The sequence below is a fragment of the Polypterus senegalus genome, chromosome 9 (genome assembly GCF_016835505.1).
Source record: "Polypterus senegalus isolate Bchr_013 chromosome 9, ASM1683550v1, whole genome shotgun sequence".
NCBI lineage: Eukaryota > Metazoa > Chordata > Cladistia > Polypteriformes > Polypteridae > Polypterus > Polypterus senegalus.
The window spans coordinates 70509467-70528713 of record NC_053162.1 but is presented as its reverse complement, the minus strand read 5'-3'; the positions used below and the strand labels follow the sequence as shown (position 1 = coordinate 70528713).

Genomic DNA, 19247 nt, shown 5'->3' with positions numbered 1-19247 from the left:
ACCACACACTCCACAGTTCTCCAATACTCAATAATAATCAATACAATAATCCTCCACTCCCAGCAGCTTCGGCACCTAACTTCCCAACTCTGGCCCTCTTTCCTGGGTCTTCACCTTTCCTTTAAATAGTCCATGACCCGGAAGTATTCCTCCCAGGTTAAACGCCACATCATCCTTCCTCAAGTAGCCCGGAAGTACTGCGGGCTTCCGTCTTCGTGACTCCGAAGTACTTCTGGGTTGTCATAACAGTAGGAGTCTTCAGGTTCTTTGTGAGGTCCCCTTGGTGGCACCCATGGCACCCAATAGGGCTGAGGAAATGGACTCCATGTCCCAGGATGCCTTGAGGGAATCCAGGGATCTGTTGCCGTCCAGGGGAGCTGCCATCTAGCGTCCTGGGGGATGCAGTGCCCTTTCAATTCAATTTCAATTTCCCCCAATGTCCAGGCCACACAGTTCCAGTGCCTTTCTCCTGGCCGCCTCTAGTCCTCCCTCCAGCTCCGTCCTCTTCCACCCGACTTCTGCCGATGACTGGAGGGAGGCGGCCCCTTAAATGGGAACCCGGATGGGCTCCAGCTGCTTCCCGGCATTCCTCCATAGCCACGCTCCAGTGTAATAAGCGCATAAGCCCTCCTCCGGTCCTCCTGGGCGGGACCACAGTGCCCCACCGCTAGCGAAGACACGTGGGTCCGAGCGACACTCCCCGAAAGGGCAGCACGTCCCCAGAGAGGGTCTTACTATGTCCCCAGGGTCCAACACGGCACCCTGGGACATCTCGTTTCGGCACCCCCTCCAATGCCGACGCGCCCCTCTGGTCTGCGCCGCTCTCGACCCCTCCGTCCCTGCCAGCCGGGGCACCATTGGCCTCCCGCGGGAGTCCTCCAGAGGCGCCCGTCCAGGAGGGCAGGTTCCACACGGCGTCTGTTCCAGCGCTCGACGGGGCTTCGGCCCTGTGGAAAGAGAAAAGGGAGGGCCAGATGCACATACCGGCAGCGCTCTTCCCCCCCACTGACAGCCCACGACTTGCTTGTTTGGCTCCTCCGCCGCAGGTTCCATGCCCGTCCTCTCGATGTCAGTGGGACCACTGTCACAGGCGGCTCGCCCAGCCGCCCAGGGGATTCCCTTTGCCTCTGCAGAGGACGGCCTTCCTCCGGATGCTCGCACCCAGCGAGACGTCCCCTCCTATAGGAGGAACCGGCATTCACCCCTCGGTTCCTCCTTCTCCTCTTGGATGCCTTGACGGTCTGGGTCTGAGCATGGCAACAGCTGAAATCCAGCCCCATCTGCGTCCCTGCAGAGCGACGGGAGACTGCCGCGGGCTTGGAGCACAGGGCGCTAGGACCCAGGGCACTCATCAGCCCCTGTCCTGCCAGCGACTGCGTACACGCTCTCCTCGCTCCGTCGGCCGTCTGCACCGCCGCGTCCGCTGTTTGGGAATTGCCTACTCGAAGCCGGTCTTCCTTTACACAGTCACATCCGTGTTCGGCGAAACCCCCCTCATGCTTTACGGGGATGGCAAGACTTACCTTCCCCACGGTACTTCGTCGGCCAAAGGCTCCAGCATCGCACCGATCCTCCATACTACTCGGCGTCTCTCCCGACGCGACCGCCTTCCCCTCAGCTGCTCCAACCGGACAACGATAGTACCCAGCAGCTGTAACAAAGGCGACTCGGCGGGTCGGGATCCCTCGCTCGCGCCGCTGGCGAAAACAGAGAGACAGACGCCGGTGGGCTTACCTGTCGATCAGCCCCACTCGTCGCCTGCCTCCTGTGGGCCACTCCCTCTGGCCCAATCGGGTCTCTTCTTGGCACGAGACTGCCATTCCTTGGTCCCGCCTCTGTACCGTCATTGGCGGGCACACAAGACACACCGGCCAATCCCGTGCCTGTCAGCGGGCGGGACATCCGGCCCGCGGCCATCTTGTCTCCCCTGCTCTGGGTGCGGTGACGTGCCTCCTCGCAGCCTCGCAGCTGCTGTGATTCCTTGAGCTGCAGCGGTTCCGACTTCGCAGCTTCCATTGCTGCCGCCGTCACACTGCCGACAGCCCGCAGACCGGCGTGCTCCTGCCACCGACGCGGATCCGGGTCGACCCTCCCTGAAAGAAACAAGGTATGTCTGCCCCCGAAGGGCCGGTTATTGCAAGCCAGGGCACTCGCCTCCCGGCTCCCGTCACTCCGAAGCCCCTGCCTCGGTGTGGCCTTCTTTGTCGCCACGCCGGCCCGGCCATCCATCCAGACAGCGCGACTCCTGGAGCCCGCTGCTCTCAGGCGACGCCCATTCTTTCTCCTCCGCACCCGGGGATGGCCATTCTGCGGTCCCTGGGGTAAACCGCTCCCGCGGGGTTATGCACGGGCCACTCCCGCGGCCAGTGTGTGGGGTCCGCTGCTGCGCCGGGCCGTCCACAGAAATATTTGTTTTTTTCGCAGGTCCCCGCCTTGGAACAGGCGGAGCATCCTGCCGGCTACGCCACTGTGGACGCTGGCCCGGACACAGACAGACGGACATCTTATGTTCACCCAACACACGTTTATTTATAATATTTTCACAGTTCAGTGCACTCACAAACCCCAGTGCCTCCAGCACCGATTCCCCCAATGTCCAGGCCACACACTTCCAGTGCCTTTCTCCCGGCCGCCTCTAGTCCTCCCTCCAGCTCCATCCTCTTCCACCCGACTTCAGCTGATGACTGGAGGGAGGCGGCCCCTTAAATGGGAACCCGGATGGGCTCCAGCTGCTTCCCGGCATTCCTCCGTAGCCACGCCCAAGTGTGGCGGAAGTGCCGGCTGCGCACCCAGAAGCCGTCCGGGTGTCCCCTGTCATCTTCCCCCCAGCACTTCCTGGTGTGGCTCCCGGGATATTCAGGCACTGGGGCGCCGCCTGGCGGTGGCCACGGGTCCCTACAGGGCTTGGCCTCCAAGCCCTTTGCAGGCCCCAACATAACCAGGGCGGACGCCCCCTCGCGGTCTGGAGGAGGCACAAGCCCTCCTCCGGTCCTCCTGGGCCACAATATGTATAAATTTTAATGATGGCAGTTTCACAAAACTGCATTCACATTATGTACAGGAAATGTTGGGTTGAATACTCATAAGGATAAATATGTAAACATGATTATCAAAGTATTTTTTGTATTGAATTTTGTTTATTCATATGTGTATTTTTTTTATTTAGTTAGCCAGCTTCCTGATTTAACTTGCTTATTTCCACAAGGCAGGTAACTTATGTTGCCTTGTCTCTCATTCACTTAGCACATGTACTGTATTATTTATTACATAATTCTAACAAAAGGATGAAAAGACTGAATATAATAGAATTCATATTCTCATCCACAAATTTTATTGGATAGTTCTGTTTTCATTTTGAGCAAATTTGATGTTAAAACAGTGAATACAATCATAGTACCAGTGGCTATGTCTGCTACATAACCAACAAATATATACCTTCATATATTAGTCCAGAAGGATATGAATGACTGTATGAAATGATAGACTAGCAGGAATAGGAAAAGCTTAGAGAGGGTTGAAACAGTAAATTTCAAAAAGAATCATGTCCTCAGTAACCCTTTTGCTTTGTTTTGCAGAAAAAGCCTTTGTCAACAGTCATTAAGGAAGTATGTGATGGGTGAGTATTTTACTTACATTTAAACCATGGTGACAATGGGATGGTAACATTTAATTTTGTCTGTACAATTTTTAAGATGATTTAAACCATACTTTGTACATATTGATGAGCAGTTTACATTTTGAATGACTCTGTTCAATTCCAGACCTGAGATATTAATTGTGAGGTCTCTTTCCCATTATTACCCCAGATCAGCTAGAAGTGTAAAACCATGAAATGAGCTAATGGAGACTAGAAGTGCTACTGATATTCTCCTCATAACCATCTAAATAATATTCAAGTGTAAATACTGAATATTAGAATAGTTCAACTGTTTCCTTTTAACAAAGTTTGTAACTTTTGCATAAAAAACATCATACTGCAGCTTTGACTCAGTGGGTTGTCATGTCCCATTAGTGTGTAAAAAGTATACATTATATATTTTGATGGGCAACCTTGGCTTTTACCTGACTGGGACACCACCTGGATGAAAGGACTGGGAGAGAGAGCATATCTTTGAGGCGCTAACTCCCCTGGGGCGCTAGAGGGCAGCCCTCCCTGGCAGCTGTGGCACCACGGATTCCCGCAGGGCACGCCAGGACTTGAAGTTTGGTACAGGCCTGTTGGGTTCCATGGGGGCTGCCAGGGGGAGCTGCAGAGCCATCTGATGGATTTCCACCACACCTTGGTGTGATTCCAAGTAACCTTGATGAACCACATAGAGCACTCTCAGATGCTAAATAAAATAATCCAACTCACTCCAGTCTGGGAGCCAGAGTTGAGAGAAGGTGGATGAAGCTTTATGGGAGAGGAGTGGAGGCAGCAGAGGAAGAGAGAAGGAAGAAGATAAAGAAAGAAGGGACTGAGCATTAGTGCTTGTACTTATCTATATCGAGGTGGGAAGTGAGGGAAAAGCCCTGTGTTGCGTGTGTTGCCTTGGACTTGTGTTACTGCGCCTGTCTGTGTCTGGGTTTAGGGTGGCTGCATGCCCCGGTATTCATCAATATATTTGTTCTAACAGGAATACATAAATGGACCTTCAGTCCAATGTTTTGGAATATATATTTTAGTACTTTGCACCAATTAAAAACCAGGGGACTATATTATTTACAGATGAATTAATATAGAAACAGTTCAATCACAAGTTACATAAATACATATGGTTGCTGTTTTTTGTCTCCCAGTTGTTGCATGAAAAATAAGGGTCCACCCAATACTTTTACTTTCTATAGATACTTGTGATTAGGAGAAACAGTTCTTTTTTTTGCTTGCATGTACACTTAAGTTGTAGCATATTACAGTCATGTGAAGTAAAAAAAAAAGTAAGTACACCCCATAAAAAGTTTATTCTTTTTTTTAAACATAAGCAGATATACAAAGGTTTGATCTTTATTTAAACTGTATCTTTAGATAAAGGAAATTTAATTAAAAAATCAATGACAGTTTGACTTTGCATTAGTTTATTAGTTGAAAAATGAAGCTATATGCCATTTACATTTGTATGATGTTTGAAAGGTGTCTTGTGTGCACAGCCTGTTTCAAATCCCCCACAGTATCTCGATGGGATTCAGATCCGGACATTGACATGGCCATTCCGGAACATTCCATTTCTTTCTTTTCAGCCATTCTTTGGTGTATTGACTGGTATATTTAAAGTCATTATTAAATTGCAAGGTCTACATTTTGGTTGTGCTTCAGTCTTCTGACAGATGATCTTACAGTTTACATTTGGCACCCTCTGGTACAATGAGTAATTCATTGTGAATTCTCTGATGGTGAGCTGCATAGGCATTGATGCAGCAAAGCAGCCCCAAAACATATTTCCAAAACCATGCTTTACAGTTAGTACAGTCCTGTTGTAACAAAATTCATGGGATTTTGTTAAAACAGAAATTTTGTTGTAATGAATATGGGGAAATTATGTATACTATTGTGACCGGGGTCGCTGGCAATTTGCCCTCTCTAACAGCAGCAGCACAAAGACAGCTCCATAGCTGCTGTGCTACATCTTGTAAACCGTAAACCAAGGGCAAAGTAATTATTATGTAACATGCTTGTCTCACAATGCTCTGTGACCCAAGATTGACAATACCTGTATATATATATAAAAAAAAAAATCGCTTCTTAAACTGCAAAAAATATTTTATTTGAATATACAGAAATACAGGTATGAATACAGAATGAAAATGAGATCTTAGATTTAACTTTTTTTTTAATAGAAATATAGGTATGATTACAAAACAGTACAGTATCTTCAATGAAGCACTAACTCAGAATTCGGCTATTAGTATGATGTTGCGCCTACACTCTCACCGAGACGGCCCAAAACCGGAAATTTCAGAACAGACGGTCACATTGTTTTGGTCTAACAAGAAAGAAACAGCCTATTATGGGGTTCCCAAGACCCTGCAAAAAGTGTAGGTGTAGCATTAAGTATTTTTTGCATTGTACTATTATCTTTGTTGGCAAGTTTTGGTGGAAAAAAATGTTAGTTATACTTAAATTTACATTTCGTTAAAACAAAATCTGTTAAACACGATGTTGCATGAACATTTGTCCAAGCCCACGAAAAGTATTCATTATTTAGAAAATTTTGTTATTTCGGTATTCGCTATAATGGGATTTAAGCTGTATTAGGTTCTTTTTGTCAAATGCTGTCTTCTGGTATTGTGGCCAAATACAGTATTGTATACATATTGTTCCAGAAGCCCTAGTCTTTGCCTAGGTGTTCATGGGAAAACTTTATTCTTGCCTTATGTAAAAAAAAAAAAACAAATAGAAAGGATAAGAAGAAAGGGTTGGGCAAGTCATGCCTGTCTGTTGTTGACATTTGAAAGAAATAATAGACTTTCAAATAAAGTGGCAACCAAAAAAAGCTAAACTGCCTAAGATGGCTGGACTTCTGATCTTATGCACTTCCGGTAGGAAGTGGTGGGTCCAGGTGGCCTGGATACTGGAAGTGATGTCACAGATGGTAGTCCGTCAATTTTCTGGTCTGCAGGGTGGGGGGGTTTGGGGGCGGAAGAGAAAGCATTAGTACACTATGCCAACACCTGGCTCGGTAGGTAATTACCATCAATTTTAACTTTAAGTTGTCTCCCAAACTCAAACATATGACACCCAAACTCCCCTTCAGCCCAGACCCATTGGGTCAGGCATTCCGAGCCATGAGGTCATGAACCTAACAAAGAGCATTGATGCTGACGTGGAGAGTACTTTTACGGTGAAGGACATTGAATGGAAAGGCTATAGATCCAGAAACCATCTAGTGACTCAAGGATTCAACTCTCTCTGCAGGGCCATTCTTTGTAGGGGAGCATGGTTTATGACAAGAGTGAACTCATGGCCAAGTAGAGTAGATACCTCAGCTGGTTAATAGCCTATTTAACACTAGAATTACCAAAGCCTACAAAAAAACTTGTAAATCCAGCCCACCTTAAATCCCTTCACACTTGTCCGTCAGCGTCTTTTGTCCTGTAAATGCGCCGATAAAGTCAAGCAGCCTGCTATTCCATCCACCCACTGCGGCAGAATGTGCACAGGTTTCTCCCAGCTCATGCCTTGATGATCTGGGAGTCAGGTGCTGGAATTTTAGAGTGGAAATGATAGATTGTTATTTGGAACACATGCATTTCATGTGTGTTCAGTTTCCACAATCTGTGTAAACACATTGTTAAAACAGAAGCGTTTTTCATATTTTAGTAATAAATGACAAAATGTAGGCATAAATTATATAATGTGTGAAGCCTCAAGTCCAAAGATCAAATAAACACTTTCACAAAAGGTTCAAGGATGATACAACAGCTTCTGTGGCATAGCGGTAAGATTTTCTGACTTGTAATCAAGAGTCCCTGGTTCGATCCTGACTGCCTATTATATTTACCTTTTTCAGTAGTGAGCTGCTCTTATTGTTAATATTATACAGTAAACACACACATTTGATTTGCGTCTGTAACAGCCACTGTAAATTTATAGTACTTGTAAAAGTTAGCAATTTTTTTTTCACTTTTATTCTCTCAGTCACGATCATGATACATACTACCGAATAACATCTTGCGGTTTTAATAAGTGGCCGCGTGTTTTGCGTGTTTTTTTTTTCCCTGATCTTGCCAATCCCCACATGTTGCTGTATGGTGCTGTTTCTGTTGTACTCCAGGACATGCAGAGGAAAGAATAGTACAGAGAGGTCAGTTCAGCGCTATATGCAATCATCAGATTCAAATGTTAACAGTTCATACATGCGCAAGGACCGTCCTTACTGCATTTATGACATGTGTACCTGTAGCAATGCGCACACTTCTGTCTAAGTTTTGGTTCCTGTTACATACCTGCAAGAAAGAGACAATATCTGTGACATTCTGAAGAAATCATTTATATCTCCAAGACTTCACATACTACTGCTGCATACCTGGTTTTTCAGACAGGTCTCAGACCTGCATTATGCATTGGGTAGATGATGCTTTGTCAAAGCATTCTGTCGGTAGAGTGACAAACAAGCTTTTCCAAAAGCTCAAGTTGTGAAGCTACAAGGTGATACTTGAGGGTTGCTATGAGGCTTTCCATGGATGTCATTTTTTGCCTCCTAACCAGCTGGGAGAGAAATTTGGTGAGGGAATTGAGAACAAAGTCACATGCGCCTTACTTGACAATCTCCTTAGCGAAGTGATCTTGTGGTCTCAGCTAGCACCTGACCTTTCCACACAAGTCAAATAACTGGGAGGTGCACAGAGCCTTGCCTGCTGGTCCAGTGTAGGGGTGTCAGTCTTCAGGTTTGCAGAGGGAGAAAAAGAGAAGGCATTAGTACACTGTGCCAGCCCCTGGTTGGACGGGTAATTACCATCAACTGAGCCCTAAGGCTGCCTCCCAAACACACACGTGACACCTACCTAATGTTCTTTATGAACAGAAATGGTTTCGTTTTGGAACACTTCCCATGTAGTTCTAACTTGTGCTACCTCTTTCTATTGGTAGACTCATGCACTTTAACAGATTCTGGAAATAAGAGGAAATCTAAATACCCTCACCATCTGATGTCACAGTTAGTTTCTTTTTCAACTTTATAGTGTTTACTGTTAATGACAATGCATGTGCCATCCTGTAACCTGGTAACAACATACAGTACATAGGTTTGGAAAATGCATGTTCCTGTTTCAGATCAAGCAAATCATTCTATTTGTTGTAATGTTGATTGGCATAAAATGGCTGACAAAGAAACCAATTTAACATTGCTTTCTGTTTTAAGTAGCCTGGATTTGGTTCTTTTGATGTTGTGATTCACCTTTATTGTTTTGTTTTAGGCTAACCATAATTACCACTACGAAATGAATTAACAGTAACTGAACTTATGGTACTGTCTAGTTTAAAGTAGTGTTTTTGCAAATGTTGAAATGTTATGTTTGCAAAGTAAATGATTTAAGATTTAGTATAACATAAATGTGTTCAATATTCTGTGTTTCAGATGGAACATCAATTGCCCTGAAAACCATGCACTTCAGTACACAGATGGGATACAGACATACATTACAGAAACTGTGAGCTTCTAGGCTTCAGATTTGCAAAATGCAAATAAATGAATAAAATGCTAAACTATCATCATTAAAGCTTTTTTCCTTTTTACTATATCTTTAAAGACAATATGATCATAAAAGTGTTCATGCTACCTTGCCAGCTATAAGTATTGAAGTGCAATCTTGTTTTCCTAGCTAAAGTGACTCATCTGATTAAAAGTGATGTCCTCGTTTGACTGCAAAAAACATCTTGTGCCATTAGAACATCTTGTTTCCCAATCTGTATAAATTATTTGGGATAAAATAATTAAACTTAACAGATATTGTCATGTCTTTATGACTTTCTCCCTAATTAATGATAACTCTAAGAATCAAGTTAATATATGTATGTACTCTATTTTAACATATGTTATACATTAATTGCATGGTAGAAAGGATCTAAGCAAGCCTTTGGGTAAATGTATGAGATTTTGTATATTTTGTCTCTTTTTGTTGCTTTAATTGGTTTTAGTTGATATTTCATTAACTGTATATACAGTAGTATGTACAGGTTTTAACCTGTACAGCACTTTGTAAGCATATGTCTACAAAAAGCACTATATAAGTAAACATTTTTGAAATGTGGGGAGAATCTCCCTTTAAAGTTAACACAATGAAGTATTTCAGACTCTGTGGATGGAATGGAGGGGGTTAAGGACAAAACCAAGTTTAAAAAGGACTTTGATATTACATTTTCAGGCTTTTTTATTGCCATAACATATTCTTTCTGATACTTACAGTTGTTTATAGAATTTTGAAGGTAATTTTTTTTTATTTTGCCTGTGAAGATTTCCACTCATATTTCACTAAAAAATATGGAAAATTGCATCAGTAGAATGATATAAAACAATGTAGAGAATGTAAAATAAAATGCTAAGAAAATATGTATTTTTATTTTTTCCATCCATACTATACTGTTTTTCCTGTCAGATTATACTTTTCTCTTAACTTTAAGACAGTTGAGCAGTCATAAGAGTGTAAGTGTGAATGTAGTTAATTTAAGAACAATGAGATATTTAGTTGGAATATAGCATACCTATTCATAGCGTAGATGGCACAGTAGGGCACAGTGATTGGCACTGCCACTTTACTGTTCCAGTATGCTAGATTAAAATCCAGCACCTGATTTTCTGCATGGAGTTTTCATGTTCTCCATGTGTCTCTGTGCTGTTCATCTGTATACTCCAGTTAACCACCTTTTCTTTGATATTACCGTTAGTGTTGACCAGCTAATTTCGGCAAAGCGTTATTTGCAGCAAATTTGCTCCATTCTCATTTGCCTTTTTTCGTTGAATTATTTACTGATCATTTCCACTTTGTTTTGATGAAATATATACGTTTGCGTGTCCCTGACTTTGTTCTTTCTTCTTTGATCTCACAGAGGCACGGTGGTACAGTGGTTGGCACTGCTGCCACATAGCTCGGGTCACCTTTTTGGCCAGAATAATGTGCCCAGTATAGTTGGTAGACATTTCTCTCGCCCTCAGGGACACTTCAAAGATGATTACACCATTATTAACCAGTCAAATTTAGTTCAGCTAGTTCATCCCCATTGACTTCAATGCATTTCTCCGAGTTTGGCGATATTTGCAAACACTTCTGTGATTTCTCCAAATTCGAGGCAAGCAAACAATGTTCACTCATCACTAATTGCCATGAACTGTAGCCACAACCAAAGGACATTTCTAAAAGAACATAAGAGAAAATGTTAAGTTAATTGTGTTATTATACAAAGTCCTTATTTTGTCAGTGAAGTCACAAATTGGCAGAGGTCGGTTCATCATATAAAAAGGAGTGAAACTGAATATGAAGTCACTAACTCGATTTTCTGGATTTTTTTTTAATTTTGGCACAATAATATTCTTGAGCCTGTTTTTAGCTTTCAATTTAACAAAATTTAGTTTAATTTAAAGCTTTTGCTTAAACAAAGAGCATCACATGCCACGTCCTTGACTCCTGGTTCATGGCACCACTGAACAGCCGAAATCTGCAGTTCCGTGCTCCAGTCAAAAGCAGCTGCCACAGGTGGCTAACATTAAATGCATGTGAGCTTAACAAAACTTACGCAATGAAAAAATATATAAATTCATAAGTAACAAATTAAGCAAAATTATAAAATAGTAATATTAAAAAGACATTGAATATTCTTGCAACAACCAAGAAAGTTTGCTTACCAAATATATATGTGAAGGAAATTTGACATTGAAGGTTAACTATTGGATTGGATAAAGTGAGTGTTTGTAAGTTTGGTCTGTATACATTCAGAATTGAGGTGTTACCACTGTTTTATCATATTATATCTGTTTAGTTTGAACTGTAAGGATGGTTTTGTTTGAATGTGAAACTGAAGAACAACTTCTCAAGCTACACATTATTTTAAAACTTGTTTTCTAGCTTTAATACTCTCAGTCATTGTGAAGAGTTGTAATTCATTAGGATGTGTATGTATATATTTGATAACATTCTTTTTTTACTTTTCTTTTCTAGAACCGACTGGACATCAAAAATGGAAGTATTTTGCGTCTCACCACTGCTCCGGTAAGTTTTAGTAGCAGTTTTAATTTCAGCAGAATTTTCCTTTACTTTATGATTCTTTCTGTGTTACTTCCTTGTTGCTTAATGCTTATCTGCTTCATTTATTTAATTTCCCAGTTGATGTTTTTAGTTCCTCATTTATGTTAACTGTTTATTAATATGATCATTTTCTGTACTCTCCAAACACTTTTTCTTTATACCTTATACACTTTATAATCCATGTCCTTTCGTGAGCTTGCCCCACTGACCTTTCAGAGTTCTTTGAGCCATATCTGCAAAATTTTATCATGTTTATAAAAAAAAAAAAATCATTTTATGCACTGTATAGGATTAGTTTGGTATTTTTGAAGCTGAATTTATTTCTTCATAAACATGGTTATATGTGTTAAGCACTTTCTTAAATTTTAAAACATATCTTGTTCTCACTGGTGCTTTATAATAGAGGGTGTGAGGCAAGGACAAAGAGCTTAAAAATTAACAGATATGTCCATTTTTCAAGCCAAGACAGTTATCAAGTCCAGTTAAGAGAACTGTACTGACTGCTTTTTTTGTTTCCTTGAACCCTTACTATGCTTACTGGTAGGTGTCAAATTTCTTCTTGCTGTAGGTTGAATATTATCTGATGTTTTTACTTAATGTCAGAGGTTAATGTGTCTTCATTTTCAGGTATTGTTTGCTCATTTCATTTGCAGTGCACTCCCATGACTTTTTGTAGACTCACATACAAAACAACTCAGTCAAACTAATCTGCCCTGTGTCTCACCCTGTGAGAAAACAAAGTTTGATTTTGTTTTAAGTTTCAGGGGTGGACTTTGTGTGAGAGTTGACAACAAATGAATGCCTCCCGCAAGTTCAGTGCATGCAAGTCAGCTATGAGAAGTAACATGTTGTGAGCCTTGCAAAAAAAGAGAAGCTTATCTTCTGATGTCTCATGTTTTGTTGACCAGATTTAGTGGTGTTTCATAAGTGCATGTTTAATCCGACATTAATAAAATAGATGTCTTGATGAATAATTGAATCCACGGACTGTGGAAAGTATCTACGATGGTGGATTGAGGTAAAAAGACATCACAGTTCTCTATATTATTACAGGAAACATCACCAGTGGTAGTACTGTATTTGGCAATGTTATAAAGATTACTCAAAGCTGACTCATTCAGTGTTGATTAGTAAAGAAAAGTGAATAGATAAATTAATACATGAATAAAAATAAATGGAGTAAAAGAGGGGAGGGAACCCACTTACTCAATTTAAATGCTTATTCTAAAATGTTATTGATTAGATCCTGCCAGGTTTTGAAAAAGTTTTGTACAGATCAGTGCAGATTTTATTTATTTAACTGAAAGTTTGTATCTTTTTGGATCATCATTCAGCTTTTTTTGTTTCTGGAAACCTTTTACCATCACAGATTCTTTGGCACATATGCTTGTAGTCAACACACTGTTTTAGCCTGCTCAATGAAATTTACTGTTGGGAGTGTGCTGTTAGATTTTCTCATTTGAAACTGTGTGATCCTGCCACAAAATCTGTTTTGTAGACTAAAGTAGTCTTGCTGCAACAGTACTTGCACATTATCACATCTTCCTCCAAATTATACAAAAGCCAGATGAAATCAGATATCCAACTAGTTTGTAACTTTCGCTTTCCCACCCTGGTCCTATCTTTTGGCTCAGAATGAGTGATATGCTGCTGCACTCTTTTTGAGTGTTTTCCTTAGACAACTGAAAAAAAAGGTTTTCCGCTCATACAGGGACTTCTATTACTTCACATCCATTTTTTTGTAGTCACACACACTCTTAACATTACACCACGTCAAAAGAAAAAAAAATTGGGATTAGGATTATCTAAACATTTACTAGCTAGTGGTTAATGACTCATTTTTTTAGGTGTCTGTAATGAAATATGCAAGTTTTATTTGCATTGTAAAGGGCTGGGCTATTATTCCTTGCTTCAAACTGAAAATAATGTTGTCATGCCTAGCCTAGTAAAACATTGTGTTAGGTATTTGTATCACATACTACTGAAGTAACATTCAACTTACTGGGACGTAAAGGAGTCTTCCTACTCCATTAAGACTATAACAGTATGTTTGATATTCATATGTGTATACATATCTCCATTGTTCTCTCGTGCCGTGTGTCAGTCCAACACATTTTACAGCTCACATCCCTATTTTTCTGCATTCAGAGTAAGGTGCTCCCAAACTCTGTAAGTCTTAGGTTGCAGTGTCTTTTCTGGCACTTGCATTCTGTCTGCTTTTTTCCAAATGCTTAAAAATGCAAGATAATGGCGTTATAAACCGTCGGTGCCTTCTTTGATCCTTGGATGAAGATCATCACTGGCTGCAGCTCGAAGCAGGGTGCCACAATTGAGAGAGACGTGGAGAGAGCAAACCAAATGAACAACTTCTTTAACAGGTTTGACCACCCTAACTCACTCTCACCTCGGAGTACTGCATCCTCCAACCATCCTTCTGCTGATACCAGCATAGGTGAGACATCCCCACCCACAATTACAGCAGCACAGGTGAGCAGAGAGCTGAGGAGACTTCGTGCCAGCAAAGCAGCGGGTCTAGATGGAGTATCGCCACGACTGCTGAAGGCCTGTGCGTTGGAACTGGGGAGTCCTCTACAGCGCATCTTCAACCTGAGCCTGGAACAGGGGAGAGTACCGAGGCTTTGGAAAACATCTTGTATCACCCCAGTCCCAAAGGTATCACGTCCTAGTGAGCTGAATGACTTCTGGCCTATTGCTCTGACATCACATGTGATGAAGACCATGGAGTGGCTGCTGCTTCACCACCTGAGGCCACAGGTCTGCCATGCCCTCGACCCTCTGCAGTTCGCATACTAGGAGAAGGTGGGAGCGGAGGATACCATCATCTATATGCTACACCGATCCCTCTCCCACCTGGACAGAGGCAGTGGTGCTATAAGAATTATGTTTTTGGACTTCTCTAGCGCCTTTAACACCATCCAACCTCTGCTCCTTAGGGACAAGGTGACTGAGATGGGAATAGACTCACACCTGGTGACATGGATCGTGGACTATCTTACAGACAGACCTCAGTATGTGTGTCTCGGGAACTGCAGGTCTGACATTGTGGTCAGCAACACAGGAGCACCGCAAGGGACTGTACTTTCTCCGATCCTATTCAGCCTATGTACATCAGACTTCCAATACGATTCGGAGTCCTGCCACATGCAAAAGTTCGCTGATGACACCGCTATCCTGGGCTGCATCAGGAGTGGGCAGGAGGAGGAGTACAGAAAGCTACTGTAATCAAAGACATTGTTAAATGGTGTGACTCAAACCACTTACACCTGAACACCAGCAAGACCAAGGAACTGGTGGTGGATTTTAGGAGGCCCAGGCTCCTCATGGACCCCGTGATCATCAGAGGTGACGGTGTGCAGAGGGTACAGACCTATAAATACCTGGGAGTACAGCTGGATGACAAATTGGACTGGTCTGCCAATACTGATGCTCTGTGTAAGAAAGGTCAGAGCTGACTATACTTCCTTAGAAGGTTGGCGTCCTTCAACATCTGCAATAAGATGCTGCAGATGTTCTACCAGACGGTTGTGTCAAGTGCCCTCTTCTACGTGGTGGTGTGCTGGGGAGGCAGCATAAAGAAGAAGGATGTCTCACGCCTGGACAAACTTGTTAGGAAGGCAGGCTCTATTGTAGGAATAAAGCTGCAGCAGAGCGACTGGCGCTAAGCAAACTCCTGTCAATCATGGAGAATCCAGTCTCTTTTCAAATAGATTTCCTACTTTTGATACCATCAGGTTTATTATGTTTTCATTTATTGTTCTTTATAGTACTATTGATTTTTATACTGTTTGATTGGTTCAAGGTATATTGTTAGTAGCACTTGGTGTGGGTGGTTGTCATATTCCCAAAGGAGCAGGGGCAGGGATATCTCTTTTGACTTCCAGGAAGAGACTGTCTGAGTCTGTGGTTATTTGACTCGTTGAGTGTTTTGCTTGTTTATTGAGAAATGTCACTAGTGACAATATTTTCACACTACTTTTAATGACAAACAGTCTTCTGCTTTGCTAAAACAAGCCTGCTCCATACTGCGGGCAAAATGAAACTGGAGCTGCTACTTTGGGGACTGTGAAGGTGACAATTCCCTGCCAACTGGGAAAATTAGCATGTGACAGAAAAAAACAACACTGTGCAAAGTAACACTATTTTATGTAAGTGCTGCTTACAAAAGACTGCATAGTTCTATATGGACTACTGATGCTGAATGTTTGTACTCAGCTCACATACCTCTTGCCTCATACATGCAGTATGAAAAAGCTAATTATGGCTATGAATTTAAACTTTTGACCCAGAAGAAATGTTAAGTTTCTTCCTTATGTACCTTTTATGAGTCCAGAAGAAAGAAAACTGTTTTTACTTTCATGATTAAATACTGAAGCAGTTTTATGCATAGCAGCATCATGATGATCAAAACTTTTTTCTTAAATTAACAAAGTATATTAATGTTATAATTGAAAATATGTGCAAACAAGAAGCTATGAGCCAGTAAATAATTTATTTGTATGTGCAGTCAATCCACCTTTTATTAGGCAATCTGTGGTGTTTAATGTCTAATGATCCAAAGTATTCTCTCTTAAGTTGACGTGTCTGCTATAGCTGACAAGCATGATGAGAGGAGGCATTATACTGTACATTCTGATTGCACATTAGTATGTCTTAGCACATTATAATGAAGAAACTTGGTGGTTAAAGGTGCTGCAGGATATTGCATCATGGAAAGGATAGGAATGTTTAGTTATGATGGTCTCTGATTTTATGATCAACCTGTTTTCTGCCACTATCTATAGTGATTCCAGGATCAGTTTCATAGTATAGCTGGCCTTCCTAATCAGTTTATTTTTAGGTATTTGGTCCTCCGGGATGATGTTTCTCACCTAGCAGACTACAGTTTAGAACAGTACATTGGCCACTGTGGACTAGTAGAGTGTTTTTAGCAGCTTATTATAAACAAAACACCTGAGCCTCGTCATAAAGAAGAGCCTTCTCTAGCCCATTTTGTACAGCAGGTCTTTTTTGCATACCTGTTCTTGGCTCTTGTTCATACAGACCTCAGATATTTAAAGAACTCCATCTCCTCCAACTTGATAGTGACTGTTGTTAATGACTTCATCACCAACTCCTTTGTCTCCTCATACGAGGTGTGGCACAAAAGTAATGAGACTGGTAACACTGCAAGCGATCTGGCAACGCTGTGCTGTTGTCCTTGATAGAGCACGTGTATCAGTACCCTCCCATAGCTCAGTGCGAGTTTCAACTCCTTCCGTTAACTACGTGATTTTTGTGACTGCTGTTAGCGAAGTTGTGTTTTTGGTTGTGCGTCACACAGAATGGAACAGCGGAATTTGGAGCAACGTTGTACCATTAAACGGCAAGTGTGACGTTTGAAAAGTTAAAACAGGCCTATGGGGAACATTCTTTATCCTGAGCTCAAGTTTTTCGCTGGCACAAATCATTTTTGGAAGGCAGAAAACACGTTGAAGATGAACACCGTTCAGGGAGGACTTCAACGAAAACCAATGAAAACATCGAACGTGTGAACACTCTTGTGAGATCAGACCGTCGTTTAACATTAAGAATGTTGAGTGAACAATTAAATTTGAACAGATTTACCGTTCATCAAACTTTGACTGAACATTTGCACATGCGAAAGGTCTGTGCCAAAATGGTGCCGAAAAACTGCCCTCTCCATAACAGAATTTTTGACCTCAAAAGTCATTCCTGTGGTTCCCCAGCCCCCTTATTCACCTGACCTCAGTCCGTGTGACTTTTTCCTTTTTCCTAAACTGAAAAATGTCCTCAAAGGACGTCATTTCAGGACTTTAGAAAACATCCAAAAGAATGTAACGGGCATGCTGAAGACCATACCGGTTGAAGACTTCCAGCGCTGCTACCAACAGTGGGAACAATGTCTCCATTGGTGTGTAGCTGCCCAAGGGAACTACTTTGAAGGGGATAACATTGATGTTTGAAAAAAATAAAAACTTTGGTAAATAAAGAATCAGTCTCATTACTTTTCTGCCACACCTCGTATATTGAGATGTGAACTTCTGCAGATGGAATGAATTGCATTTATACTTAAAAATCTGGTATGAAGAGAAAGGAATGAGACGGTTCCCTGGGTCACCTTGTGTTCCAAATTATCATCTCGAAGTCACAAAAACCTATCCCATAGCACTGGGGCCATGAACCTACATTTCGTTAAGCATATTTAAGGACGAAAAAATTCTTGCTGCAGTCTGCTTTATACTTATAATTTCCTTCTATAAATTAGATATTAAAGCACACAATCAATTGCTGCACACCCTGTTGGAACTTGCATGGTATGAAGGGAAACATTCTTAGAATACCTACTCATAAGATCAGCTGTATGTCTGATTGCAACACTTTAAAACATTTTGGCATTACATTACACAGCCTTAAAACTAATACTTAATCCAAGGTGTTTCTGTGGTATTTTTGCCCATTCATGTACAATAAGTGACAAATTTTACCTTTAGGCTATACATTTGTGTAAGCATGGTGAAGCAATCTGAGTAAAAGCTAACACTTAAGCAGGCAAAATTGCCTTTTAAAAGTATTGTAACTTAACATAGTATTGATAACCTGGTGCATTTTTAAAGGTCAAGGATAGAATTTTTTTCAATGTTTGCATGTACTTACACCCTTCGTTTTTCATTATCTGGTTCTGTTTACGTGTTCTTTCAATACTTTAGAATATGTTGTATAGAACCTAAACTTTCTGAAAATGTGCAATCAATTTTGTGTGCTGATTTAAATGGCTCAAACAGAGTATTTCAGTTGCTACCAAGGTGCCTAACATAATATTTCTTTTGTGCTTGTACTTTTATTGGCCTCATTGTAAAAGCTTCCAATGATTCAGGGCTGCCAATTCCAGGACTAAATGCATAATAAATTAATAATGAAAAGCCATGTTAAAGTGTAGCCAAATAATAATATATAAATTAAATGTTGAAAGAAATGTGTACAATATTGCCATGTGTTTGGTTATATTAATTTCCAGCAATATTGCTGAAGTAAATTAAGATTTAACTAGATACCTAGTTTTACAATGCATCTTTTTGAAAGCACTCGGTATGCACAAAATCTGAATGCAGTGATCAGTCCAGCTCCATTCATTGTATTTTAGAACATCTGTTGTCCTAATTGAGGAATCTTTGCTCACCCAGCATTTGCATATGGATAGGCTGAGAAATGGGGCAAGGTGGAGAAGGAATAATGCATTTTCTCCATTTGAAACAAATTTGGTGACCAGGGGGACTATTCATGTGTTCAGGCAGAAAGAGATTTACAAATGTGTATTTTTTGTTTGTGAACCAGCAATCATTTGTTTATTTTGAGAAAAAACTACTTTAGCCAAGACAAAAATCAATATTATATTTAAGGTTCCATTGTGTTTATATTTATTTATTTAACTGCCCTATGATACTGTACATGTGTCATTTGTTGTTCCAAAAAGCTTATGGGTAATGCACCTTATAGTTAAACTTTTTGCTGTA

At 41.5% G+C, this 19247-nt stretch overlaps 1 protein-coding gene across 2 annotated transcripts in view; it reads left to right on the top strand.

Annotated features, from left to right (window-relative positions):
• elmo3 (engulfment and cell motility 3) overlaps positions 1-19247 on the top strand; it is a 161218-nt gene that overhangs the window by 61548 nt on the left and 80423 nt on the right. For both annotated transcript variants that reach the window (XR_005634896.1, XM_039763223.1), the window contains exons 3-5: positions 3576-3616; positions 9054-9126; positions 11629-11679. Coding sequence is in view for 1 of the 2 variants with exons in the window: in XM_039763223.1 (XP_039619157.1) it covers positions 3576-3616; positions 9054-9126; positions 11629-11679 (165 nt within the window). In the remaining variant the exon portion in view is untranslated. The remainder of the gene's footprint in view (positions 1-3575; positions 3617-9053; positions 9127-11628; positions 11680-19247) is intronic.